The 23,486-nt window shown below is 35.9% G+C and overlaps 1 protein-coding gene across 1 annotated transcript in view; it reads right to left on the reverse strand.

Annotated features, from left to right (window-relative positions):
- Positions 1–1,033: 1,033 nt before the first annotated feature.
- LOC129264157 (neuronal PAS domain-containing protein 3-like) overlaps positions 1,034–23,486 on the reverse strand; it is a 46,493-nt gene continuing 24,040 nt past the window's right edge. Inside the window, exons 6-11 of the mRNA XM_064101522.1 lie at positions 17,260–17,375; positions 16,351–16,544; positions 11,423–11,529; positions 9,478–9,622; positions 5,743–5,867; positions 1,034–4,915 (exon numbers count right to left, since the gene is read on the reverse strand). Of these exons, the coding sequence (XP_063957592.1) occupies positions 3,570–4,915; positions 5,743–5,867; positions 9,478–9,622; positions 11,423–11,529; positions 16,351–16,544; positions 17,260–17,375 (2,033 nt within the window). The 3' untranslated portion in view covers positions 1,034–3,569. The remainder of the gene's footprint in view (positions 4,916–5,742; positions 5,868–9,477; positions 9,623–11,422; positions 11,530–16,350; positions 16,545–17,259; positions 17,376–23,486) is intronic.

Raw genomic sequence — 23,486 nt, forward strand, 5'->3', positions numbered from 1 at the left:
AAAGAAATAGTGAGTGATGGACATCATCTTCTGACTCATTCGCATGATACTGAGTTGTACATATTACTGTTTTGTGAAAAATAAGCGAAACTTTAAAATGTCATAACTTTCTTATTTTACATCCGATTTTGATGAAATTTTCAGTGTTATGCTAGTTTGATTTTTCTCTATTTATTCAAATCAACATTTTTCTGGGGTGGACTAGACCTTTAATCACTCATTTATTTACTCATCCATAACTGATGAAAGTTTTTGGTATTTAAACAAACCTTGAGATAAAGTGTTTTAACAGCACAGGAACAGTAAATGTTTGTTTTCAACTGTTAAGTAAACCAAATCGGTGACAATTAAAATAAGGTGATCCATCCCCACTGAAATATTCCAGGAATCCTGTTTTCAAAGCCATTGGCAACTGATATTTCCCTCAAAGTGATGACATCACAGACATATAACATGTTTGATTCAAACTCATCGTTTCCCATCAGAAAATTGTAGAAAAACTACCTACTTAGTATCCTAATCTTAATAAAAAGTACTTTAATGAGTAATGATTACTGGAATTCTTTGGCTTAAAATCTTAGTTAATTTCTTAAATTTATGGTCATAATCTTCATACATAATACCATCAAATTTATTAATTCCTTTCGAATTTGATAACATAAAAAGATTCTGTGCCACAAGTAGGTGGTTAAGCAAGCCATTTGAGCTAAATTACACATTTTATACACAAAATATTTAGTATAATGAATTTATCAAGTATTATGGAAAGGGCTCAATAACCAGCCAAGCAGTGTTTATTGCACAAGCAATGTGAGACGGCAAACACTCGATCAAGTTCTGCTAGCAACACAGGGCATCTTTCCCTATTACCTTGAAACAAAATTAACACGGAAAGACAATAACATCATCAGTCTTTGGTCATGAAAATTAAGATATGCACCTCACAATAAAACGTATTAAAGCATTAAAATGGTAACTGCTCATAGCATGCACTTGAACGATAACTATTACAGGAACATGCAGTTTATAGTGTCTAACAGAGAAGAAAAGTGAGATAGAAATGAAACAAAAGGCAAGTATTTTTTTTACAATCTTAAAATCACCAATACTATTAGCAATTTGCATTCATTTAGTAATTGATCTGTGCATTGTAAAAAGCCCAAATGTTCCATTTATTTGACACATAATTTAGTCCTATTTTTTCAGAACTTGTTACATCCAAAATGAGGGAAATTTTGTCAAAGAATAATATAAGACCTATAACTTTACAATGGTTCAAAATATTGTTCTTTTCCAAGTGGCAGTTTGTAGACTTAAGTATTCTTTCATAATTCATATATCAAAAATTCATTTCTATAAATGAAATGAGTTTCATGGCATACTGATCGAGCAAGACCTAATCATATTTGCAGCTTTCATAATTTACTTACATCTAAACTTCATGCAGCATATAAAATACAAATCATTTCAGTTAATGTTATCTAATGGCAATTGATCAATTGATATAAAGTTCATCATTATTTCAGATTCTATCTAAATTAACACCAGTTTAATTTCAAGTCGCATTGCTTAGTATGTTCAATCAACAATTGTGGATCTTCTGCATTATTATATTAGACTTTCAGATCATTTGCAAGAAAAATGTCTTACAAGCTTTACTACAACTACAAAACTGTAGAAACTTTTTTTTTTTTTGGGGGGGGTCAAACTTTTTTTGAAGGACATTGAATAAACTATATTTGTAATTCTGGGAAAGCCAGTAAAAATTTTATAATCCTTGCAAGGAGAGTCTTTGTTTAAAAATTCACCATCCCCACCTTAGCCAAAAAGCATTATGTTTCCCTAGAGCATACATGCAAGCAAATCTGTTGTTCTAAGTTTACCATAAAAAAATCACAATTTATTTCAGTTGAAATCCGAATTTGTCCCAAATTTTCAATTTATCAAAATGCTAATTTCATGTTATTTATGGTTTTAAACGTCAAATTTACGTGTTCCTCGGTGGCATTTAGAAAACAGAAAGATAAAGAATTGTAAATAGTAAAAATATTAGAAAAACTGAAGTTTCCATGATATAATTATGTGCACTGCAGTAAAAGCTTGGCAAATACATGATTTTACTGCGAACACTTTGATTGGAAGATTTTCTCACTGATCCATGGTTTCTTTAAATTGAACTGGCTTCGATTTTCATGATTTTTAAGTCTGAAAATTGTGTTTCTATTAATTTCTGTGTTCTACCAAAATTCACATAATTTTTTCCCCTATATCTCAGAAAACTTGGGACTTTGGGCTAAGTACCTTAACAAAAGTAAAACTCCAATTCCTTTGCCAATGCAGAAAATAGGGGATTAAGAGGGGGAAAATGCTGAGTGTGAGATTGCACTGAGACAATCTCAATCTCCCATTCCTTTGTCAAAACAAGAAATAAGGTGATTAAGTGGGAAAAGGTGCAGAGTGCAGGATTACACTAGGGCCGTCTCCACCAGCCTGAGTTTTCAAATTAGGGCGCTATTTCCGATCGGGCAAATTATCCCGATCTGAACAATCTCGAGATTATTTGTAATGGAGACGCAATTATCGCGCTAGTTTGCTGGATTAAGCTCGAGATTGCAATCCCAAGTCAACTTGGGATTATTTGTAAAATATCACGCAATTTTACGAATTATCCCGCTAATTTGCAGGTACAGACGCACTTGGGATTATTTATTCACGGCGTCAGACCATAATGCATCAATGGCTCCCTTGAGCAGGAATTGGTTTTCTTGCGATGGTGGAGACAGGTTTCTTTAATCTTGAGATTAATCGCGAAGAGGGCCAATGGGGCTAAAATCTCGAGATTGAGCAAACTCGGGCTGGTGCAGCGCCTTCTACTGAGACACTCCCAATCCCCTATTGTTGAATGTATGCAGAAAATACAAGATTAAATTGTTAAAGATGCTGAGTGGGATTTGTGCTCAAAGCCACAGTAAGAAAAGCCCATTGGTCAGCTGCGTGTGAGATTAAGCTGAGGCAATCTAGTGGATTAAACAGGTAAAGACGCTGAGTGGGATTTCTGCTTTGAGCCACAGCAAGAGCAAACCATCAGTGGTCAGCTGCATGACACAGAGGAAATATCAAACTCCCAATTTTTTTTCTCCGTGCAGAAAATAAGAGATAAAACAGGAATAAATGAGTGATTCCTGCTTAAAACCAAGGAAAGAGGCACAGACTTTTGTTAAGAAACCCTTTCCCTTATAATTAAACCTATCATTTCAACATCAAGATAATGGATCAAGTATACATCTAAACATGATGGATATGTGAAAAGGTGATCTAATGCTCACATACAACAAATAAAACTTCCTGACTTAGAGAGATAAAATTCAGTCAATAAAAGATTAGATCTCAATATTTACAAAAAATTTGGCAATTGGATGTGTAATGTATCCTTTGTTCCGTCATCTTACATCGCATTTCGTCAGATATAACATGAAGAATTTCTTTACAATTCTCTGGGTAATACTGCTGTAGTCTGAATAACATGTGGACACACACTCGTACACAGGATATATCTGTTTCTACGTTAGCTAAACCGATGGTGTCTTTGATTTATCCAGTCCCGTCTTGTCACAGTTCAAGCTGAGCTGTCCGTCTGTGATGTTGTATTGGAGTCTAGAAGCGGCTGGGAAGTATGGTCCATTAGCTGGCGACATGATAGGGATACCTGTCACACCGTTATACGATAGATCTATGGGTAGATCAGTGGTGGTATGGTAGTTCTTATACATAGAAGCATCATAACTGGCTGCAGCGGCTTGATAGGCCCTGGATGTCAGGTTTACGGTAGCGTTGTAATGTTGAAGATTATTGTACTGTCCATAGTTGGCGTACGCAGCCATGTTGGTGTAAGATGATGGCACGCCCAACATACGAGCGTTGTAGAAACTGGGTTCCTGTTTGACCATGTTTCTCATGGAGTCTAAGCTTTCCACAGATGGGTTCTGGGTCAACGGCGACGGGATTGGATACACGGTCTCGTGCTTGCTGCTTGATGGTGATATATATCGACTGATTGAACTCTCGGTGGTGAAGATTGGGGTAATACTGTCAGTGTTTGTTGGTCTGGCTTTGGGCGATGTCAGTGAGCTTACAGGAGGCAGAGAGAACTGATTCTTGGCCGAGTCTGATAGAGGAGGGGTGAGAAGAGAGTCGGGGGTCTTGGGACTGGGGGTAGTAAAGACCCCCTTGGGCACCGTATTCATAGGGGCCAGACTGAGACGGGTGTGATTAGTGTCCGGTGACGGGATCATTCCGTTATGATCCGGAGGCAGTTCTCGATTCGGAGGGTTCTCCCAGCTTCCCGATGGCACCCGGACGATATCTTCCTCTTCGTGCCTGCTCGCATTCCTGACGCTAAGAGCTAACAAGGAAGATGAAGCCTGCATGTGATTTATAGGAGACATCGCCGGTGGTGAATGATGGATCCCTTTGTCCTCCATCACTTCCTTGACGACGTCTTCAGTATGTTGCAATCGCTCTTTACTCCTCTTAGCATAGTCTTCGGACTCTCTGAAATCCCCTCTCTCACCAAGGACAGTCAGTGTCTTTTCATTTGGACTGTCCGACCTGATGATAACCTGCTTAGGGATAACATCGGGCGTGGCTTTAGGCTTCTGTGCGAGGAGTCTTGCATTGGCTTTCCTCTTGCTCTCTCTCCCACTTATCTCAGATTTATGTTCTATGTCGCTATGGTTACCAGTGGGTTCATTCCTTGTAATCTGAGCACCACGTTGTTTTTTACTCTTTCTCCTTTCGGGACTCTGAGGGCGCTTTCTTGTTTTTCCCTCCAGCAGACCTTGGTGTCCCTTGCTGTTATTGTTGCTATCCCCAACTGTTCTTAGCTGCTTGTCTGAGACTCCATCGGCCTCGTCTCCTGAAAAATGACACACAAGGAACAGAAAACCTGATTTTTAGACATTTTAAGATACTTATATATGATCATATCAATTGTTATCTACCTATTATCTACTAAAGGAAGAGTTCAATATATTTGGGGTGTTGAAAATATGAATATATGGAATTTCTAGCAATTTTTACTCAAAGAGTATTACAAAAATCCTGAAATTTCTGGGAATCTAATGGAATATATAAAATTAATGTAATGTGTCTGTAGTAGCTGAAAAAATAAAGTAGGACTACACAGAAGGAAAACATGAAAATATTGTCATGAAATTAATAAATATGATACAAAGAGAGATACTGAGAATGAGGGATATAAAGAGATTGCTGAGAAGCTTAATTGGAAGAAAGGTTTTTGGGTAGAAAAGTAGGTGATGAATGTGATGAAGAGGAGAGAGGTCCGGGGGGGGGGGGCAAGAGATAGTAATATACATATGAAGATATAGAGAAGAAAGGAGAGAGAGAAAAAAAAAGATAGGCAGAGACAAATGGCAAGAGAGAGGAAGAGAAAGACAGGAAAATTAGATAGGAGATAGAAAATGAGAAAGAGAGAGTGTGGAGGCAGGAGAGACAAAGGCAAAGACAAAGAAAAGGAGAGTGAGAGAGGGAGCAGGGAAAGATGGATAGATAGATAGAAAAACATGAGAAATAATATTATAGCATCTACTGAATGCTAAAGAGAGAGAGAGAGAGATAAAGAAAAGATAAATAAAGAGAGATGAATAAAACTGTAACCGTTTATTACAACTTGGGACACAAATACAGATGAGGAATAAAGAATGAGAGAAATTGTTTTCAAACCTGAATGACGGCACGGTGACGTTTTATTTCTTGTAGGTGATGTTCCTAAGAGTTCTATATGTTCATCAGAGGCTAATGATGGGATCTGACTTATATCCATAGCAATGTTACCATGTTCAACATGACTGAAAATAGATGCATAAAAGAAATAAGTATTCATATTAAACATTTATTAGTTTCACTTTCAGAGAAAATCATAAGAGGAATCATTAGCTTGAACTGAAGTTTGGATGAAAATAACATAGCACCTGGGAATTAGATAGATGGTGCAATATCATACATTCTTTCTCTCTTTCAACAGTTAGGAACTTTGATATCTTTCTTGTCACAAGAACGTATAAAAACAAATTATACAGTTTCTATTTGCATTAAACATTTGACTTGATTTAACTTTCAAATGTTGAATCTTAACACATTTTTATCAAAATTGACTCTGCTTGAACAAATCAGAAAATTCTTTTCCCTCATAGATACCCATCTAAGGCTGCGTTTATGCGACCTCAAGCCAAAATCATGATTTGAATCATGATTCAAAACACAAACATGAATCACAATATCACAGAATCAGCGTTTAGACGACCTTCATTCCAATGCTGTTTCTCCTCAGATTCGGGCCAATCCAGTGCGCATCACTAGTGCGCAGTTTGACAGAGGAAGTTTTTCGCACGTGTTTCGGCTCTCGAAAAATCTTTTGCTTCCAGAATTCAGTCTATACATCATTTTGTTTACTTCTATCATATAGGGTCCATATGCTTCTATTCATCTTGTTAGTTTATCCAAAATGGTGTTCGGAAGTGAATTTCAACGCAGATCCAATTTGATATTGATACTGTATACTCAACAACAACTGGGATCATTGTCTGTCCAGTTAATTCATTTACTGGAACTTGAAGTTGAAGACATGACCAAAAAATGAAAAGTAGTGGACGATGCGATGACCAACACAGAACTTGAACATGACAAGAAATGCATGCGTAGTACATAATCATGTACATACAATGAGCATATAGAGCGCCTTGAGCTTGGCAAGAGTCAAACCGAAAGTATATATAGCCCGACACAACAGTGAGGTCATAGAATCATGATTGTAATCACGATATCGTTTATTCGAACATTTTCGTACGTGATTCTGCAGAAACGTCTTTCCAAACGCCCCTTTTTTCGTGTTTCATGTTTCATTATATTCAATTTCGACTAAACGCAATCGTGATTCTGCAGAATCATGATTTGAATCATGATTCAGATCATGATTCTAGGGTAAAAAAGTGGCGGATAAACGCACCCTAAGTAGGGACAAACCCATAACAGGGTCCAGGAAAAGGCAATAATGTTTGGTAGGTTGATACCACTTTCAGAAACTTGTGGTGCGGACCAGGCCTGGGCTATTTTGGTGATACTTTTATCTGCACCTGATGCAGACCAAATAGTTTAAAAACAATAGCAGCACCAGGCCCCGGCCAAAAATTCCTGGCAGAGAATACAGAGCTCTCCCGCTCTGAATATGGCATGTTCAGTTACCAGGAAAGTTATTAATTATGTGCCAGGTATTTGAATGAGTGATTGTAAAAGAAGCGCAGCTCTGCTATAGTTATAGCGCCCTATTTTAGAGCAGGCCTGTTGCAGACCAAAAAATCCTGAGTTACTGAAAGGAGCGATGAGTTGATAGCATTGAATTCACAAAACATGGAGATAAGAAAATCTGCCATGAACAGTGGAGAAAGCAGAAATCTTATACACATATAATTGCTGACATCCAACATTAGTTTAACCAAATGATGAAAACATTGTAAGTTCATTATACATAATATTCTGCTTTCAAAATATACTATACTCTTCTGAGCTCGATATTCATATATTTTTCTTATTCTTTATTTCCTTTTCAATAATCTTTGATCCACATTTCCATTCAATTTCTATCCCCCTCTCCTCTCATTTATAACACGCTTGCAAATAATCTCATGTATAATGGCTTTTATTTCATTCTTCTATTTATGCTATTCAACATATATCCCTGTATGTTTTCATCCTAGTGATCATATATTTTAGCTTTCTAATGTTAATACATCCATGAATGTGTGGTATGCATGTATGTAAAGCCAGAGTGAATTTGGGTGATTTAACAATGAGCTTTGGACTAACATATCATTAATGTCTCTCGGAGGAACACATTCCTGACATTCGGTTTCCTCTCCCTTTTCCTCTCATCCAGGCACCCGAGTAGGGTGACGATCTCCCCCCCCCCTCGCACAAACATGAATGCACAAAGAAAGATGGTGTGACACACAATTACCCTCAATCTACCCCACACACAAACACACATGGTAATAGACAGACAGTACGTGACACACATTCAACCTCCACACCCACACTGGCACAAACACACACACACATTGTGACACATAATACTTATCCCATCTCTCCTCATGCACACAAACCCATCCAATGACACATTCCCCAAAAGAAAAACACACACACACATCTCGTATCCCCACCCCAGCATAAAAACACATGTGCATGCAGACAGCCAGTGACACACACTCACCCCCTCCCCACAAACATATGCACATTCATATTCCACCCAACCCCAGTATAAAAACAGATGCACAGACAGCCAGTGACACACACTCACCTTAATTCCCCCCCCACACAAACACATAGGCACATTCCACCCCACCCCAGTATAAAAACACATGCACAGACAGCCACTGACACACACTCACTCTCCCCCACACACAAGCACATATGAACACTCATCTTGCATCCCCACCCCAGTATAAAAACACATGTGCAGACACCCCATAATACACACTCACACTATTCCACTTCCCTCACACAAACACACATGCAAACACACCCACCTTCAAACTCCTCCCCACACTAGAATGCATGCAAACAGTTGACTGACAGCCAGTGACACACAGATCACCCCCACACCTCCCAACATCGGGGGCCCGTTTCATGTAGGACTTGCAACTGTTGTTACTTTGCTATTATGGCAACTACCATGGTAACAGGGCTCAGCAGCCAATCAAAATCAAGGTTACCATGGTAGTTGCCAAAATGGCAAAGTTACAACAGTTGCTAGGCCTTTATGAAACCAGCCCCTGAAAAGTAAAGCTATTAAAGAAAACACTCATGAGACCAGGGGGCCGTTTCATAAAGCTGTTTGTAAGTTAAGAGTGACTTTAAGAAAGACTGGTGATCCTTTCATGTGGTAAATGATATTCATAATTAAATGTTCATTGGTGATTATTTAGCGCATAAGAAAGGATCACCAGTCGCTCCTAACTACAGCTTTATGAGACACCCACCAGCTCAGTATTGGTTCAATATCCTTTTCCTCGCTCTCAACTCCAACACCAAACTGTTAAAATCCCCTATTGGACTGAACTTGACCCTGGTGAGGTGAATAGGTACCTGGCAGGATTAATTCCTTGACTGCACCGAGCGTCGGAATTAAGTGGTAGCTCACGCTAATGGTAATTGTGCATAGTATATTCTGGAAAAAGTGGTATCCAGCTATATCGTTATTATTAACATTCTTACTTTAAAAAAAAAACCTTCCCAAACTTTCAAATGTTCACTATTCAATAGATAATTTTCAGGAAATATACACATATATGTATTAGTATTCACATATCCATGATTAATGCTCCACACGTGTGTCAACTTTACAAATTATCTATCCAAAACTTCTATTGCCAGGTCTATTTGGGTGTATGGGATCATACCTACCTAAGGACTTGGTTTATGAAGATAAATGAGCTATCATTTGAGTTCTTAGCATAGCAGAGTGTTGCTGTAGTTTGGACCCATACATAGCCTCCTTCCATTAGCATCCAACGGTAGTATTTGGTGATAGTCTGTCCTTTGTTCAGTACTGGATATCAAAAGAGAAAGGACAAAATATATACTGGTCAGGCAAAAATCATTATTTTTCAGGGGCTACTTGTCACAACTTACTGCCTCAATGTCAAAATGTACAAAACAAACTGTAATTGTTGAAAATGGAAATAAACAAAATGAAACGAAATGAAATGAATGGGATTTTTCCTGGGCTCCTTTTTGGGGTTAGTCCAGGGTTATTTTGAGCATTTGGGAGGCAAAATATAAGCCCCAGTGAAATTTTCTTGATACCGGTACATGTATTTTTCTTCCAAGTCATTCTGAACTGCTTGCTTCTTGATCAGATCCAAATGTCTCTTATAAAACAATGCAGTTTAACAGAAAAACATAACTTAAATGGAGGATGACATTTGGATAAGAAGTGTGATGCCAGAGAAGTAGACTATATATCACAAATTTGATTCAATATATTGAATTTTTCATTTAACAACAATTAAATAAGTCTGTTGTAATTTTTTTCCTGGTTTCCATTGATTCTTATCAAGGTGGGTCTATAATAGCACTAGACCACAGTCCTCCCCTAAAATGATACTTATTCTTTGATTTTAGCGATAACACTATCTCTGAGATACAATAGGGGGAAACATTGTCCCGCCATAGGATGTGAATTATCCAAAGAATGCGTATGTGTCAGGTCTTCCAGTTTGGAATCGGAAGATTCTTCAGCCCCTCAGTGTCACCAGGCTTTAATCAGGACCATGATCGTTTCGTCTGGGACGGCGTGAAGAGAACTCCCCTCGCCATGTTAAGATCAGTTTATCTCCCAGGCTAAAGACCCCAATGTCATTCTTTCAACTCTCATTAAACCCGGGGCTCCCCCTCTCACTCCCTTTACACTCTACGGCTTAATTGGGCCTCCATGTTATACGCAGATCCTGTAAATCAATTTCTGCAGGAAATTGCCATCCCCGAGTAGAAATCCCGTAAGACGTCATTCCAGAATCTGCCCCGAAGATCGAATGTATTTGAGTGATTTAAGAATAATTTGTCTATCCAAATGTACTCATTCAGTAATAGAAAGGAAAAAGGAGAAAATGGAGTAACACATTGCAACTGCAGAACCATTATCTTTCATGTTGCATTGGTTATTAAAAAAAGTAGTATACATCAATATATTGCTTAAGCTATATTTATTTGAAGGAAAACATTACTAGAAATAAGTAACTCAAGTACCCATATATACATTATATCTTCTGATTTCCGTATATATTTTTCACAACCTTTTTTAATTATTCATCTCAATCATTTTGAATTATTTCCTATCTTTCAAATTAGACTAAATTCTCATGAAAACATTAAAGGACACGCAAACCTGCAGCCTTGCACCAGCTCAAGTCCTCAACTACTCAAATCTGGCCAGGTTCCTGACCCATAATGCAACATTCTGAGTAAATATAGCCCTGATTGAATTATAAAATGCAATTCACTACTCAATATATCTAATCATACTCCAATTATTATGTTACCTAGTAGCAAAACAAGCACCTTCTCCCACAAAATAAACAAAGTGGCTTAAGGAGGGAAACTAATTAATTATAATTCCTACTGACAACCCATCGATTGGTGATATACAAGGAATTTTCATTTCAATTTCCACATCATTCTAAAAATAATATCAAATAAACAAATCATTGAAGTTTCTTGATGATTCAAACAGATCTGATAAAACAGTGAATGTATGACTATATTCAATTTATATTCTATCATAACACCTTTAACAATGATCTTTCACAAAAGGACAATAAAAGAAACAAAAATGGAGAGAGAAACTTACAATCTTGGTGGCTTGAACGCACATTGGCAATATCCTGAGCATGAATATAACTGTAGAAGCTTTTACCAATAATGCTGTCTGCAGAGTGGTCAAGAAAATCACCAATCCTAATATCAAAACAAACAGAAACAAAAAGAAAGAAAGAACATCTTTATTTAGAAAATAAGTTATTTCATTAACAAGCATATCAGTTAACTATGCCATTTAAAAAAAAAGCACAACTTCTGCATCTCAAATTTGAAGTACGCCTATTCAAAATTGATTAACAAGGATAACAAGATTACTGAAAATAATTTATAATTTAATGCATGTAAAACAAGTCCTTAAGATCTTAAGTACTTAATATCATACTATACATATATGCAAATGTGCTTTAATTTTTTTTTCAGTTTATGATCACATCATAAGATAGGAAGATATAAATCATCATTTACATTATTGTGACTTTCACAATCTAGAATCAATAATAAGATCATGCAAATCTTTAACAAGTGGAGCGCCTCTGGCAGTCTCGTCTGCATTGTGCAATTCAATATAGCAACAGTGCCGACTTTGATTAAAAAAATCATTCATATAATAATATAATACTAATTCATTGACCCTAAATGACATTTGACCATGATCAACTGATCTAAGACTTGTGCAAGGTGAGCAATGATAATTGATTATTGTCCATATCAAAGTTATGATGGCAATCCAACAATTACCCCCAACATGGCCAAAGTTTATTGACCTTAAGGACGTTCCACAGTTATGTTTGTGCGCATCATGATCTGCGCATATTTTACACTCTGCGCGCTGACGTCACAATGGATGAACTTGTGATTTAATCAGCTGTAGGTAATGTGAACTGATTTTTCTCCTTATCTACATTAACTGCAGATCTGATGTGTTATTTTATGAAGCTAATAAACTGGAATTATTCCATGGACCATTTTTTAAAATTCCTCTACAATTTCAAAATAGTTTCTCTGTAGTGCTGCAAAGTATGATGATTATGACCCCCGAGTATGAATAAATGGAAAAGTGGTTCAGAATTTTTCCTCACAGATACTGCTTTTGGCGCGTTTTCGGGTGTTTTAAGAAGCAAATTTGCTCTAATAAGAGTGCTGATAGTTTCAAAACAAGCACATGAACCCATATCTTTTAATGTTTGCACCTCTTAAGTATACCTTCCTCTACAACTTTGCAAAGTTTGGTGAAAATGACATGGATTTTGAATAAAGTGCAGCATTTCTTATACTTCTCAAGTTTGTTATTGAAATTTGACATTTTTGAGGTTATATCTTTCCCGCAATTTCTAAGAACTGAGAGTGTTGTTAGACTTAAATGAGCAAACAATTGACAGCAATCGATAGATTATCCATCTTACGGATACAATTATTAATCATATTGCAAAATTTGACGAAATTTTCATGGATTTTGACTGATTAATAGGGCTTTAATCTCAATGTTGTGATCTCGTGAGGTCTAAAAATGCCGAATTCTTTTGGATGCGCAATTCTTAAGAACATCATCCATTTTGGGTTAACTTTTAAGCTCTATAGCAAAAAATCAAGCACATGGACCGATGTTAATTTTTGCATATTTGGAATATTCAGGTGCTAAAGTATCTATGTGCAAAGTATGATGAAAACGACATGGATTTTCAATGTTTGGGAGCAAGACTACGGAACCACTCGCATTTTAGACGGTATTAACAGACTTTTGCTTGTTTTCGGTGCATTTTGGGCTGTTTCAAGCAAACGCGTAATACTTTGGACACTGATAATTTGAAAACGAGCACATGGACCCCAAATTTGTAATGTCTTAACTTCTTTAGAATATATTTTTCTACAAATCTAGAGAGTATGATGAAAATGACATGGATTTTGAATGTTTGGGAGCAGGGCTAAGGAACCATTCATATTTTAGACATTTTGGACGGTATTAGACTTTTGCCCGTTTTAGGCGCATTATAGACTGTTTAAAGCCAACTCGCAACACTTTGGACACTGATAATTTGAAAACGAGCGCATTGACCCCATAATTTAAACATCTTTTCTTCTTCAGAATATATTCCTTTACAAATCTAGAGAGTATGATGAAAATGACATGGATTTTGAATGTTTGGGAGCAGGACTAAGGAACCATTCGTATTTTAGACATTGTGGACGGTATTAGACTTTTGCCCGTTTTAGGTGCATTATAGACTGTTTAAAGCCAACTCGCAATACTTTGGACACTGATAGTTTGAAAACGAGCACATGGACCCCATATTTTTAATATTTTAATGTCTTAAGAATATATTCCTCTACAAATCTAGAGAGTATGATGAAAATGACATGGATTTTGAATGTTTTGGAGCGAAATATGGAACCATTCGCATTTTAGACGGCATTATTAGACTTTTGCACGTTTTGGGCGATTTTCATGCCAACTCGCATCACTTTGAACACTCATAATTAAAAAACGAGCACATGGACCCTATATTTTTAATATTTTTATGTCTTCAGAATATATTCCTCTACAAATCTGGAGAGAATGATGAAAATGACATGGATTTTGAATGTTTGGGGGCAAAACTACGGAACCATTCGCATTTTAGACGGCATTATTAGACTTTTGCACGTTTTGGGCGCATTTGGGCGATTTTCATGCCAACTCGCATCACTTTGAACACTCATAGTTAAAAAATGAGCACATGGACCCCATATTTTTAACTTCCCTACACCTTTGATATGCATTCCTCTACAATTTAGCCGAATTTGATGAAAATGACATGGATTTTGAAAAAAGTGCAGCTTACAAAATACTTTTTTAATTTTTGAGTAGATTCACATCTTTGAAGATTTGTTTTTTCCGAGTTTTTGCACCATTCTTGCCAAATGAGGGCGCTGCTGACTCCAAATAGATATAGTTCTACCAATTAAAAGACTTTCTCTTTCTTTTGTATACACTTTGTTATATATCTTGAAAATTTGATGAAGTTTGATGCGGTATCTTCTGAGTAAAGATGATTTGCACTCATTTGGTGAATTCGTGAGGTCTAAGAGAGGCATAATTCTCTTGATTGCGCAAGATTGCATATCATTCAAATACGGCGACTTTGAAGACCCGTAGAAAAAAAATAAGCACATGAACCTGTTATTTTTTGCATTTTCATAATGCATAGATACCAAAGTAACTCTCTGCAAAATTTGGTGAAAATGACATGGAATTCATTTCAACTGTGGAACGTCCTTAAATGACTTTTGACCTTGGTCATGTGACCTGAAGATTGCACAGGATGTTTAGTGATACTTGATTATTCTTATGTCCAAGTTTTATGAACTAGCTCAATAAACTTTCAAAGTTATGCTGGTAATTCAACAAATACCCCCAACATGGCCAGTTTATTGACCTTAAATGACCTTTGACCTTGGTCATGTGACCTGAAACTCAGGCAGGATATTTACTAATACTTCATTATCCTAAAGTTTCACGAACTAGGTCCACATACTTTTAAGTTTTGATGACATTTCAAGAACTTAACCTTAGGTTAAGATTTCGATGCTGATTGATTGATGCTGACCGGTGTGTTGGCTCAGTTGGTAGAGCATCCGTCTCACAACCGGGAGGTCGGGGGTTCAAACCCCGACCGCGTCAGACCAAAAGACGTTAAAAGATGGGAGTTGCTGCTACCCTGTTTGGCGTTCAACGACTAAATGGATAGAGCCTCGTCGATCTGGCGCTGCACAGCGGCTGCCGGGCCCAATATCAATTGGGCAAAGCAAAGTATTTCATTTCATGTCTATTTCGAACATTAAATTATGGATTTTCATCATCATCATTCCCCCAACATGGTCTAAGTTCATTGACCCTAAATGACCTTTGACCTTAGTCATGTGACCTGAAACTCAGGCAGGATGTTCAGTAATACTTGATTACCCTTATGTTCTAAGTTTCATGAACTAGGTCCATTTACTTTCCAAAATATGATGTCATTTCAAAAACGTAACCTTAGATTAAGATTTCAATGTTGACGCTGCCGCCATCGGAAAAGCAGTCCCTATAGTCTCACTCTGCAATGCATAAAAAATCATTTCATAAAACATATTAGTTTACCAATTTATGTATTTGTTTGATAATGTAATATGTTTATTAATGTTATATGTTTGATTAACATATTGCAATATTTAAAAAAAAATTGAAATATGGCAGACGATATCAAAATCTTTGGGCAGTCCAATAATCTCACCATTCTTTGGTCCATTTACACGATTAAAATTACTTCTTAATGATCAGTTCTGCATAGGGTTATGGTATAGGATGATGAAGGGCATTTTATCTCTTCTAAAGCACAAGTTGATTTTGCCCGTTGCTTACTGAAACTTGTCGATCCCTGTCCAATGTCAATGGTAACTACAGAATTCAGTACCAAATGTACCTATGATTAATTGTATTTGTCCCCCCCCTCAAATTGATCATGGTCTTGAAATTAATTGCAAACTTGCAATTGATTTTTTGGCCCCGTCTTACAAAGAGTTGCGATTGATCCAATCGATCTCAACTGTATGGAAATCCATCCATAACATAATTTTTTCTACAGGAAATTTGCACAATCTCCTTAATAAACAAAGAGAATCATGCTGAGTCTTCATGAGAACGATGAATGCATGAATACAGATTATATCTAGAAAAGATTTTGAACAAATTTGCATGTTGGATGTTGACATTGCTGGCCGTCCATAGTTGTGATTGATCTGATCAATCGCAACTCTTTTTCAAGACGGGGCCCTGATATGCTTAATTCAACAAGGTATGTGATCTGATTTGCTACATCTAAAACTGATCTATCCATCATAAAGTGGCTATAGATACTTGCAACTGATCGCAAATATTTTCTTGCCACACCCCCCTCAGTGTTTGCTATTGATGGTGAGCGAAACCGTGAAAGAGCTACTCACTTGGCCTCACAGAAAGTAATGGTAAAATCCAGGTCCACCTTACACATGAACATGGTGGGGTCGAGACGAACCTCACTGATGGTAGGGGGCGGTAGAGAGTACCCAACACCGACGAAGCCAAGGACGTTGGGAGGGTGATGGTTGTATTGCGACAGACTAATCTCGGGACGGAGGGCACCTGTTACATGAATCACCTTCGGGAAGAAAATAGAATTTCTGATGATTTGAAATTACTCATTAATACAAGACAAACATCCTCAATCAGCTGTGATCACATTGTTGTTGTTTTTCTACTAAAATGACTTTCCTCCCTGTTCAAACTTCAAAGTTTATTCCCACACTTCCATAAAAGTCAACAAATTAACAGATTGCAAGATTTGAATACGTACAAGATTGATACAAATACAATGCTAAACACTGAGTGAGAGGAGTGCATGAATAAATGTTTCAAGATAATAGATTTTATAAATTATGCAAAGGGATACAAATTGGAATTAGTAAACAATATAATTATAAAGTAGCTGGGTTGGTTAAGGACCAAAAGTAACATGCATTTTACAGTTTCCATATTTGATTCAAGAAAAAAAAATGTCAATAAATTTCATAAAATGTGTAGATGATCAAAATGCCATTAAGTATATATAACATTTTCACATCACTATCCACAGTATTGAAATATGATATTTCTTCTATGATCATTTTTTTTTCCTCCAGTGAGCATTTTATAAAAAAAACTTGTTGGTTAGACAAAAAAACGCAAAACAAAAAATAAAGGATGTTACAATGTTTTTCATGGTGTTTCAACATTGTTATATGGTGTTTTATTGCCCTGAAACTTATTTTCTCTTTCAATGTTAAAAGTCTGGTACAATTAAAAAGAATCTAAATATGTTTTACGAAATAAGTTACCTTATAACCTGAAGATTTGAAGTGGACGCCTCGTTTAGTAAGAGTTGATTTCATCCTGATTAAGAATGATCTCTCCATTCTGTCTGATGTTGCTGTCATGTTCAGTGTTACGTCATCTGTAATACAAGAATAAAATGTTTCTTTTGTAGTAATGATGTTTTCTTTTACAATGAAGAGATTGGAAAGAAGAAAGTTTGAAATGTTTGAGGATGATGACGATGATGATGATAATGATAATGGAGATGGTGGTGTTGGAGATGATGATGATGATGGTGGGGGTGGTGGCAGTGATGATGGCGGAGGTGGTGGCGGTGATGATGGCGGTAAGGATGATGATGATAGTGATAATGATGATAAAAATGTTTATCATCATCATGTTCATGTTGAATAAAAGTCATGAGCAACAATTACATAGCCGTCCATCCAAAATAAAAAAAACTTGATAGTTTTATGATCATCCAAGTTGACTCTGTTAAGAATAAATTCCAGTTAAAATGTGACCTCTCCACTAAATAACATTCACTGATAAAACAATCTGTGAGAATTTGAAACTCACTTGATCAAGTTACATTATAAAATGGAGGAATTTCATAATGATTTATACAACACATGTCCATCTATAATGATTATAATTATAGAGTCCATTTATTGGGCACTGCCTTCAAACCCCTTGCTTCAATCTCTGCCACATTGATTCGGTTTTCTTCCATCAACAATCTAAACAAAGTTACCATCCAGTATAAAAAAACAACTTTGAATATGGATAAATGAATTCTAATTTCATGGAAAACCATTGCAATTATTCTTTTCTATCCTTTATCTAAAAGATCCAATTCATAGAGCCTGTTCACACCTGTAACTATAAACTGCTTGGAGTACACACACAAAAACGGTAGAAAAAGTCAATAAACGACATATATAATTTGGGAAAAGAATAAAATAAACCACATACAAAACCCTTCTTCTCATATAAGAGAAATAGAATAATGATTTTGTTACAATGTTGTAGTATTATTTTGTGAAGCTCTGTTTGTGAAGATACATGCCTTTTATTATATAGAGGAATAGACAGCAGTGGGCTGATCAATGACAAGGGTATGGGTATAAATGCTTGGGATCATTATCATCACCATCATCATCATACTCAACATAATTGTTATCATAGTCATCATTATCATAATTGTCATCATCATGAAGTTCCAAGCTTTCAATGAACACTTTCATGAAAGGTATCAGTGTGATACAGAGAAGTTCTGATAGGCACAAAAGAACACATTCGATATATCCGTCCGAACGCACCCAGACGTAATAGATTTTCTAATTCCCCTCCAGATCCTATCCAAACTCCCTTGGTCTCGCCCATCATTACACCAGTCTTCTACCCGAATAATCCCATTATCATCCAAAACATTCTTACTTATATCAAACATCTTATCATCAATGCATGAGATCATGATCTCTTATAACAGCCAAGTCCCTTTGTTTACATTAGAATTACATGCTTTTACACTCTTTGATCATTAAAATGGAAGAAAGACAGGGAGGGTCTCTGGTTTCATTTACTGCCATAATAATTTTCCATAGTCGGTTTGCCTCGAAATAGATAATTTCTAGATATATGGCGATAAACAAATGCTTATTATCATCATTATAGAACACACCAGCACTCACATCTACAGACACAAGAGCAAATTCATTTCTTCTAGGATATTATAGAAGATATAAAGTTAATGTTTTGAGTGTGATATTCCCTAAACATCATATACGCGTAACTCAAGTTCTCCTACACAATGATGTACTTCTTATCCCAAAGACTCAGAAACTGAGTATCAATTTAAAAGAATTGGAAATTGTAATCATAAAAATGCAATCATGTAAAAATTGTGCATCTCTTAATCTACTTTCTATTCTATATTTCTGTTTCTTCTTTTTAGAAGAGATTTTTAGAGTAATTTCAGCCTACGAGAGCCTATTTTCTTTGATCAATAATATTATTGCATAAATTTCCCCTTTTTAAAAGAAATACTTTCATATCTCATGAAGATAGCACATTCAAAATGTCCGTTTCTATCTCTTCGGAGAGAAAAAAAAGTTATATTTTCCAAGAAAGAAGGAAACAAAAATAAATTCAAAAAGGAGTAAAAATGAGAGACACACCAACTGTCAACATAAGATCTTACGAAGCTGTTCATCTCTTTAATTTCTTTATACCTTTTACTGGATTAATGTTACAAAAAATAATATCAGGTTAAACAAAAAGAGAATAAAAACACAACGACAAGTCAAAAGGATAATGTGTATTGTGTTAAACAATAATAATAATAATAAACAGTTCTTGTATAGCGCATATCACGATTATGAATAATGTCTCTATGCGCTTCCAAAGGACTTGGATATTATTACCCCAGCTGTAGCTTGCATCAATGCATTTATCCTTTATTCTTCACTTTTAAACAGGTTCACTCTACTGCCCATACTTTGGAAGATGAAATTGGACTTGTTTACTCCACCATAATTCATGGACAAGTATCCTATGTAGTTGTGATAAATGAACCAAGGAAGGCTTATTACATATTCAAACTTCTTGTTACCTCACTCCTCATCTCAATTTACCCGTATCACTATCGTCAGCCCATCTATTACTACCTCCGAGCCTCATAAGTCACACCCCAATAATCTATACTATATCCACAAGTTGGGCAGGAAAGAGAGAGAAGGGGGGGGGGTTAAAAGAGAAAGAATAAGTAAAATGGATAGGAATAAGAAATAGGATGAGACAGAACAGATAAGAATCAAATGAGGCAAAAAAGGGAGAGAAGGGATAAACAATAAGAAGAGGGGAGAGAAAAGGGGATGACGAGAAAGAAGCAGACCAAAGAGGGGGAAGAAGAGAAGGAAAAGTGAAAAAGAAAGGGGAGGAGAGATTAAGATGAAAAGAGAAAAGATGAGAGAAGAAGAAGGCAGAGGAAAGGTGAAAAAGAGGGGGGTTGATAAGAGTAAGAGGAAAAAAGAGAAATGGATGAGAGAGAAATGGATGAGAGAGATGGATGAATGAAGAAGTGGAGATAAAGGGGAAAGAGAAGAAAATGGGAAGAGGTGAAGAGAAGAGAGAGAGAGAGAGAGGAAATGGTAAGAATTGAGGAAAGTGGAAAATGCAAAGGAAGACATTTCGGACTGAGGTAGAGATGGGGAAAGTTAAAAGGAAAAGCTACAATGAGGTCCAAATGGAAAACAGAAGAGGAAAATAGAACGTTTTTCATTTAATGGGGGAAGAGAAATAAAAGTTTTGCAAAGGAACATAGTTGAGAAGAGGGAAAATACTGACAGGAAAAATAGAGATTGTATGGAGCCATAAAAGTAACATTCAAAGGGGGGAGATTGTGAGAAAATGAAATAATAAAACAGATTATACAAAGATTTATTTTAAAATGGTATAGAAAAAAGGATTGATTTTTCTTCATTGAACATACAAACCATATGAATCTTGATCAAGGCAAAAGGAGAAATGACACCAAATTAAAAACATAAACAGGAGAAAGGGGATAAGAGATCGAAAGAGGCAAGAAAGAGAGAGAGAGATGAATATAAGGGAGGAATAATTGAGACAGTGAGTTTTGGTGGATGTAATAGATCTAGTGCTGGGCATTGGTCCCTTGATGGTCATTTGTGCGGGTCCCTCCTTCCCCTATGTCATTATACCACCCTATCTCATCACCCTAATTTGTATGCACAACCCTACACCTACACAAATTAATTTATCACTTCCTTTCCCCATTTTCCACAGCACACTCTTCCATCTTCAGTTTTTGTCTCGTTCTTATTCGTCCTGCCCATTAAAGAATGCTATTTTTCTAATTTACCTACATATTTGAATTATATTGGTGTGAACATAATTACATGCTGATATGTCATGACTCATATATCTATGGAATTTGAACCAAAAGGTCTGGGATTCGAATGTCACTGCGGCACTCACGTCCTTTTTTTTCAAGGCATTTATCTACATTTGCCACTCTCCACCCAGGTGTAGTAAACTGGTACCCGGTAGGAAGGAGTTCATGAATGCTTGAGCTCCCGATCAGGGTAGCCTTGCTTAAGCCAGGGTAATAGTATGAACCACTTAGAAACATTGTATTAAGCGCTATATAAATGTTGCACATTGTCATTATCATTATTATAAAATTGGTAAATGTTATGTCATTTTGCAATAATAGAATATTCATTGATGTTTAAACATATTTTGTATGTAAAAAAGTGTGTAACGAGAAATAGCGTAGAGAAAAAAAAAATATGTGTCGATTAGGTCATATTTTAGTAGAACACCATCGACTGGAACATGTATCAGATCCTTGGGCCCAATAGTGCAGCTGCAAGTTTAATACCACATTCAACATGTTTAACAATGGTACAGTGAAAGAATTTAACTTAAGACAATCTCTATTACAATTTTTATTAACAGATTAAGAAAGTAAACAAATTTTTTAATTATCAACAACCATGCATGTTTACATATTTTGGTAGAACATGTGTCTCATAAAATCCTGTGTCCAACTCTAGCTGAATTATAAATAAATTTAAAAATTAAAATAATCTGCTAACTAGTCAAGACGCTGATACATCGCACTACAGAAAGTCATTTACGTGTTGTTGTTGTTGTCTTAACCATCCGCTTATCATCATCATCCTCATCATTATCATCACCAACATCAGTGGTAGCTTCAACAGCACCAACAACAACAATAAAATACCACATTGCTCACCAAAATATAGAAATTGCATTAGAAAACTTGATCTTATTCTCAAAGTTCCCGATAAAATCAATATGATGAAAAAGATACCACAAATAGGACAATAGCAAACTAATTAAGTGATTAAAGTCAAAAGCAAGTGGGGACAGACTAAAAAACTTACTTCCTGAAAGTTCATTATGGTAATAAACCATTAATACAAGTAAAGATAATATGTTTCACAAAGAAAAGAGAATGCCCAAGAAAAAAAATTCGGAGAACTCTTGAATCTATTGGAGCCAGTTCTACTGCATTCAATACATCAGTTGATTGATGGCACAATGTTCAAAACGGGAGAGGCGGAGTAGTTTTTAGACATCATTAGCATGACAAAGAGTTTGAGAGGAGAGGTATAGACTTAAGTGACAATAAGAATGAGTGGGGGCAAAATGATTGCTTCACTCGACCACGGAAACAATGATAAAAAACAAGGCGTACTGTACTTCTGAGTGAAATTGATTTTCACAAACTCTCATTATTCTAATGAACACTCAGCAAAGCATAAGCAAATTTGAATGAGAATTAAAGAAACCTGAAAATAGTTAATATCATTTTATTATTTTGCAAGCCTGTGACCAGAATAAATTGCAGAGAATAGATGATACAAATAAAAGGATACTGGATAAGAATGATCAGTTGTTTTTCAAAGAATGATCGGTTGTTTTTCCTAAAGGACAAACAAATTACATTAGTTTTATTAGAACTGGACAATTTTGATTTCATAAGTCCTCTTTATATTTTCTATATATTTTTAAGATTCTCTTAAACTTAAGTAAATCTTACATCACTCTTTTGGTTATATAAAGTTATATATCCTAAAACTGTCACAGTGCGGAAGGTTTGAAATAAAATGTGTTGTGATCCTGACACAAAAACAAATGCTTCTTTTCTTTTTGGTATAAAACCATTTCGCAAGCATGGAGTGAGCTAAAAATGAAAAATCACTAATTTTGTAAACAAGAGATGAAAGGGCCATTTTTTAACAGAAAAATAAAAACCTTACTAAGATAGAGCACCTAATATCCTCCTATGTAGTTAGAATTTTTACAAGGAATTAATAATGGAAGCAAGATTGGAATATTAGATGATATTACAATACAAATTAACTTTAATTAAACCATTACCAAAGCTTTAAGACAGTACCTCATAGAGTCAACTCACATATTATTTATTTCTATATATGAACAGAATAAAGGAATTTACAACAGTTCTTTACAAGGACTTATTATGCTTATGGATTTTTGGGGTCGAGTTACAAAAAAAGAAACTTAAAAGAAAACTAATCATTTATACTTGATACCTTCCTTTCAAGATTCTATTGCCACAATCTAGATTTCTTAACCTTATTGATTTTGCTATGTTCAGGAGGCAATATAGGAAAAATAAATATTTGACAAGTCTTTCATCTCTGACCCTTTTGCCCCCTGTATGAATATTATT

The sequence above is a fragment of the Lytechinus pictus genome, chromosome 7 (genome assembly GCF_037042905.1).
Source record: "Lytechinus pictus isolate F3 Inbred chromosome 7, Lp3.0, whole genome shotgun sequence".
Classification (NCBI taxonomy): Eukaryota; Metazoa; Echinodermata; class Echinoidea; order Temnopleuroida; family Toxopneustidae; genus Lytechinus; species Lytechinus pictus.